This window comes from Primulina huaijiensis, chromosome 18 (assembly GCF_012295235.1).
Source record: "Primulina huaijiensis isolate GDHJ02 chromosome 18, ASM1229523v2, whole genome shotgun sequence".
NCBI lineage: Eukaryota > Viridiplantae > Streptophyta > Magnoliopsida > Lamiales > Gesneriaceae > Primulina > Primulina huaijiensis.
The window spans coordinates 1,253,846-1,260,140 of record NC_133323.1 but is presented as its reverse complement, the minus strand read 5'-3'; the positions used below and the strand labels follow the sequence as shown (position 1 = coordinate 1,260,140).

The 6,295-nt window shown below is 29.9% G+C and overlaps 1 protein-coding gene across 1 annotated transcript; it reads left to right on the top strand.

Moving 5' to 3' along the window:
• The first annotated feature begins 4,259 nt into the window (after positions 1-4,259).
• On the top strand, positions 4,260-5,862 carry LOC140965189 (GATA transcription factor 19-like). The gene is made up of 2 exons (XM_073425302.1): positions 4,260-5,207; positions 5,322-5,862. The coding sequence occupies exons 1-2, from the start codon at positions 4,776-4,778 to the stop codon at positions 5,583-5,585; spliced, it is 696 nt and encodes a 231-aa protein (XP_073281403.1). The 5' UTR covers positions 4,260-4,775; the 3' UTR covers positions 5,586-5,862.
• Positions 5,863-6,295: the final 433 nt, after the last annotated feature.

Here is a 6,295-nt window from a genome sequence, read left to right as displayed (position 1 = left end):
ATTGCATATTCGAATATCCAGTATTCTATTACATATTATGAGTATCTCATGTACCAAATCGAGTATTTGCAAACTCAAATTAGGTACTTCTCATCCAAATGCATATTCCATGGAAATACCAACACTTGAAGAATTTACGTTGCCTATTCGAATATCCAGTATTTTAATACATATTGTGAGTATCTCATTTACGAAATCAAGTATTTGCCAACTCAAATTAGATACTTTTCAAGTAAAACTAAGTACTTTAAAATTTTCATACTTATTTATGATTTTTCTTTACAAAAAATATAATAATTGAGATGAATATGTCATCCAAATGCATATTCCATGAAAAGCCAACACTTGGTGAACTTACGTTGCATATTTGAATATCCAGTATTTTATTACATATTATGAGTATCTTCTATATCAAATCAAGTATTTACAAAATCAAATTAGGTACTTCTCATCCAAATACATATTCCATGGAAATACCAACAGTTGTAGAACTTACGTTGCCTATTCGAATATCTAATATTTTAATACATATTGTGAGTATCTTATTTACGAAATCAAGTATTTGCCAACTCAAATTAGTTACTTCTCAAGTAAAACTAAGTACTTTAAAATTTTCATGCTTAATTTAGAATTTGTATTTTTTTTCCACAAAAAAATATTAAATGAGATGAATATGTCATCTAAATGCATTTTCCATTGAAATACCAATACTTCGTGAATTTACGTTATATATTCGAATATCCAGTATTTTAATACATATTTGTGAGTATCTCATTTATGAGATCAAGTATTTGCAAATTCAAAATAGGTATTTCTCAAGTAAAAATAAGTACTTTAAAATTTACATGCTTAGTTGGGAATTTAATTTTTTTTACAAAAAAATATTAAATGAGATGAATATGTCATCCAAATACACCTTTCATGAAAAGACAAACAATAACTGAATTTATGATCGTTCGAAGATCCAGTATTTTCTTACACATTCGGAGTATTTAAAGAGTCAAATCAAGTATCTGGAACTTCAAAATAAATACTTTATATGTCAAAGTAAGTAATTAATCTTATTTCATAATGAGTGAGCAACTATATTTTTTAAAAAATAAAATGACATGGATAAGTAATCATAATGCATTTTTAATGAAAAACCAACAATGATTGAATTTATAGTGATTGTTCAAAAATATAGTATTTTTTTACACATTTGGAGTATTCAAATAACAAAATCAAGTATATGAAACTCCATAATAGGTATTGATATTTTGGTAGATGGAAACACACAATTAATTTGGTGGATAAAATTATATATTTATTTATATAATAAAAGGGCAAAAAAGTAAATTTATCTTTGTAGGGGGTTAAAATTAAGTTTGTAGTGTTGTCAGGTATTAATTTATAAAATAAATCATCTAGGTACTGAATCTTAACTAAAACATGTACAGATGTATTTTTTTCAAATTTGTCCTTTTACCAACTTTACTGGCCTCGTTAATTACCCCATATTTGACCAGCACTCGAACCTCAATTCGTATCATGTATTGCATTGCGTGTTATTATTTAGTGTGAAATATTTGATTCAACATCATTGCATTATCTCGTCTTTAACTCAAATTATACGATCATTAAAGTTCATAAATCATTATATTATCTTTATTTTATAATTTATCATCTTACGTCATTTACTCGTGATATCATAATTGTTTCATCTTTGTAACATGCACACTTTGTGCTCAATTTTGCTCTATTGAACCAATAGTACTGAGTCTCGACAGTCGAGTGTGGAGCCATCTGATAGCTCTCCCTAGCTACATCTTAATTTCTATTTTTAAATTTTTTTTATTGAGATTTTTGTTCAAATTTGTATTTAGTCTATTTAGCTCATATAAAAAAAATAAAGACAAAAAACAGAAACATTAAAAATTTTGTATTTAGCTCAGATAACCAAATAAAAAAGAAAAATATAATCTAGTACTAAAAAAAAAATTTAGTCCCAAAAATGAACTTAATTGTCATATATTATTCTGTATTTTACGAACAAAAATTAGTTTCTTGATTCCGTCCACTGTCGAAAAGATATTCTTAACTTGTTTGGGTATGATATATAAAAACTGGGAAACTGGGATTGAGTCATCATCCCAGATGCATGTCGTTGCGTTTGAGGAATTTCAGAATCTCGATGTATGATATCTATCCATGATTAAATTATACAGATCATTCAAATTATGCATTCATGCAAGGGGTAAGCCCATCAAGTGCCACGTGGATCAACGGCAATGATTAGACCTTTTTTGGGTTTCTGTTAAAGAAGATTTGATGTTATTATTTTGAGGTTTTTAGAAACTAGGTCCAGTTTTGGGTCCCGATAATTATATATGTATATATATATATATATTAAAAATTGGATGCAATTTTGGTATGTTTCACAAGTACAAATAAAAAGACAGTAATTTTTATCTATGTGAAAATATTACAAAATACAAATTGTATAAAAAAAATATAATTATTAGATCTTATTCGAGACGGTCTCACGAATCTTTATTTTTGAGACGATGTCAATCATGTTCATATTTTTAATAATAAGTAATATTTTTTTATATAAAAATAATATTTTTTCATCGGTTACTCAAAATATAAGATATGTCTCGCAAAATTTTTTATGAAATATAATTTACAAACTTTCAGTAATGTAAAAAATGAATAGATGACAAATTAAGAATAAATTTGTACATGAAAATAGTTGATGGATTTTGTTTAAATTAATTTCCAGTTTTGTGGAACACTACATTAAACTGTATACATACAGAGACTCCAATCTCAAGACGATCCGATTCCCTCTGCATCTCTATGTAAGGGTCCTCCTTTTGATGTTTTCTTTTTTTTTTTAAAAAAAATATTCTCATTCAAATTTGCAATTTATATTAATTATAGCAAAAGTTCAAAATAAATAAAACGTGTCAAAGAGTAGAAGTCGGGCTTCAAGTTGTTCAAATTTAAGTGAGATTAGTATGAATTTAAGTATAAAAAAGTGTTTATACTTTTTTTTTCTATTAATTTAAGATTAAATGAATAAATTTTCAATTAAAATTAAATAATAATAATAGTTTCCTAAAAATATATAAAATAATTTAATAAAAACATTATGCAATTATAAATTAGTATATCATATTTATATTCATGATTTATTTTAATATAATATTTATAAAAACATATTCATTCAAAAAAGTTCTGGTGTTTTAACAAACGGTACGTAGTTTAATCGAGCGTAGAACAATTAATCCAACTATATATACATATTTTTTAATATTCTTCAAATTTGTTTTGTTTTGTTGCTTATTCATGATGAAAGAAGAATATAAATTTTTAAAGATTTCATATAAAAATTAATAGAATTATTTACTTAATTCCTTCCATTAAAATAAAATAAAACCACCTTAATACTTAAAGATTTCATTAAATCCACAAACGTATAGAGGATGATTATAAATCTTACTAGTACCCTTTTCACTTTTTGGTATTGTCCCCTATGAATTAATTAATACATTCAAACATACTTCGATATATTCTTTTCTTTACATATTTTACACACTTTGCAAGTAAATGGAGAAAACATAATTTTTACGCTTTTCTTTGAATTAATTAATTTGAATATGGCATGTATATATGAAAATGACTGATATATTTTACTGCCAAAATTTATAACTTTATGCACATATAAATTTCTTTCTTTCTGTTTTTTTTTAAAATGATTGGATCGTCTATAACAACTAGTCGGCATGCATATGAATAATGTACTTACATATATATGATTACATCCTTGAATTTTACTTAGAATAAAATCTTACCCCGTCGACCTTTAGTCTTTCAAATCTCTTGTCCCTTTTTCATGACAAAAAATAATATTCGTGGTCATGTAATTTACAAATATTTTATTTTTGTTCATTTAATTATCGGTTTAGTTTTAGTATAATAGTTTATTTATTTATTGAATTTTTTACACGTGAAATCGTAAAATAATTTGTTTATAAGGAAAATTTTGACCATTACCAAGTTTGATGCATTGAACTTGTGAGCAATGGAAGACTGTTTCCCCCCTAGTCACGTGGGTTCTTTTGACTGCCCAATCACCAACTATATCACTCTACTTCCACACACACACACACACACACACACACACACACACACATATCTCCAATACCCGATCATCTCTATATATACACACATTCTGGTGTCCTTGTATGAAATATTCCTTTCTTTCACTAGATTACGCACTGCAAGCTGTAACCTGTGTTCTTTTTCTGTGTATCCAGTTTCACGTAATTTCACTGATAGTTTTGTTATGCTTATGCAATATTTCAACAAGATCAGATATTCTCAATCAATCTGAACGTGGAACGCTGCAGATTGCGACTGACATTTCGCCATTTCAATAGCTTTAATAAAGCTAACAGATAAATATATATACTATATCTCTGATCTGTCGTACACTCGAACCAGCTCTGTTCTATGTTGTTGTTGTTCAAATAATGTATTATTATCACTATCATACATCACTTTCGATTCACTATTTGCTCTTACCCACTTCTTTCTTGATAAGAATTACAGATCCCCCCACTTCGGCCATTTTATTTCTCTCCGTATACATTCGTTTCCCGGCATCAATTTTGCCTTGATATTCTTCGCATCTTCTGGAACTTGTTCTTTCTTTAGAATAGAAGAAGAAAACCCGTGTGTTTAAGTTCAAGAAAGTAGGGATATATTTGAGTGGAAAACATTCAAGAATGATGCACAGGTGCGGTAGTTCGAACATGGTGGGGGGTTGTACGTGTGGCATGTACCATCCTACTCGTGGGAATTCATTTTCGATGCTTTTCTCCAAGAATAATGATGGATATCTTGACTTCGATGAAGGGGATATGTACTCTTTCGCTACTAATTCTCCGCCGTCTTCTGTTGATTGTACTCTTTCTCTGGGCACGCCTTCCACTCGTCTGATCAGTAATGAGAAAAAGCGGTCTTCTTGCATTCCTGGCTTTGGATGGAACAATTTTCCACCTTCTAAACAAATGTCTTCGCCGCCGACCACTGTCAAGAGTCACCGTGGAGGAAATAATATTGGACACTCCGGCAGGGATCCTCTCCTGGCCCGCCGATGTGCTAATTGCGACACCACTTCTACTCCTCTCTGGAGGAACGGTCCCAGAGGCCCTAAGGTCATAAACAGCTACCTTATGACTTCAATTGTTTTTTAAATCGATCGTTACTGTTGTCCTAGTGATTAGTTACTCTAGCTAGTTTAATTGAATTCACGTGTTATATTATCGCAGTCACTGTGCAATGCATGCGGGATACGTTTCAAGAAAGAAGAGAGAAGAGCCACGGCAGCCGCCTCCATCACCAACGGCGGCGGCGGCGACCCTCAAAACGCGATGAATGATTCATGTGCGGCTCCACCTCAGAGAACTCTCTATCATCCTTCTTCCTACACAAACGAGTTCCGATTAGCAGAAGAAGACGATCATCGCAACTCGATTTCGTGGCGGTTCAACGTCACAGACAGGCCAAGTCTTGTTCACAACTTTACATCATGAATTAAGTTGATCATTCGTCCCAAGAATCTTAAAAAACCAATCAATTAAATTACTGACTACTGATATTAATCCCGCCGTTCGATGGCGACCGTTGGTCAAGAAATCCAACGTGTCAGCTGTTTCTTTTTTTGGTCCCATTGGTTCTTACATAGGATGGGAGTGTTCTCTTTTGTTACAAACTTTCACTTTTGTTGTATGTTAATGTTGTTGGTACCTTTTTTCTGTTTGTCTCAGAACATATTGCATTGTTCTTTAATTAATTAATATTAATACGACAAGTTTGAGACCAATGGGTTCTCTTTATATGCGCCTGTTATATATTTTCTATGTATTCAGATGTTCTATTGACGATTGTTGTCGAATTTCAAAAGTTAAATTAAATTAAATTATTACTATTTATATCATGATTGATTATTATCATTTATTTATATTTATATAAGTTTGATATATTATTTATATCAGTGACCGACACACGAAATGCGTACGTTTAATAATTTTTTATTTTTGAAAAAACGATTTTCGAAACTCATGCAATGATAATGGGGAACGTTTTTTTGTGACTCTTGTTTATGATTGTACTAGATTCACATAGGTCTTTATGCTCAAACATAAATTTGATATGAGCTTTGTCATATCAAGATTTTTTGCAATGGTTCAAACTCAGTTTCATACTATTATCAAGTTATTTCGCTCCGACAATGCTAAGGAGC

Coding starts and splice junctions, on each gene's coding strand:
- LOC140965189 (XM_073425302.1), top strand. CDS start 4,776: ATGATGCACAGGTGCGGTAGTTCGAACATGGTGGGGGGTTGTACGTGT. Junction 5,208..5,321: donor ACGGTCCCAGAGGCCCTAAG/GTCATAAACAGC, acceptor ATATTATCGCAG/TCACTGTGCAATGCATGCGG.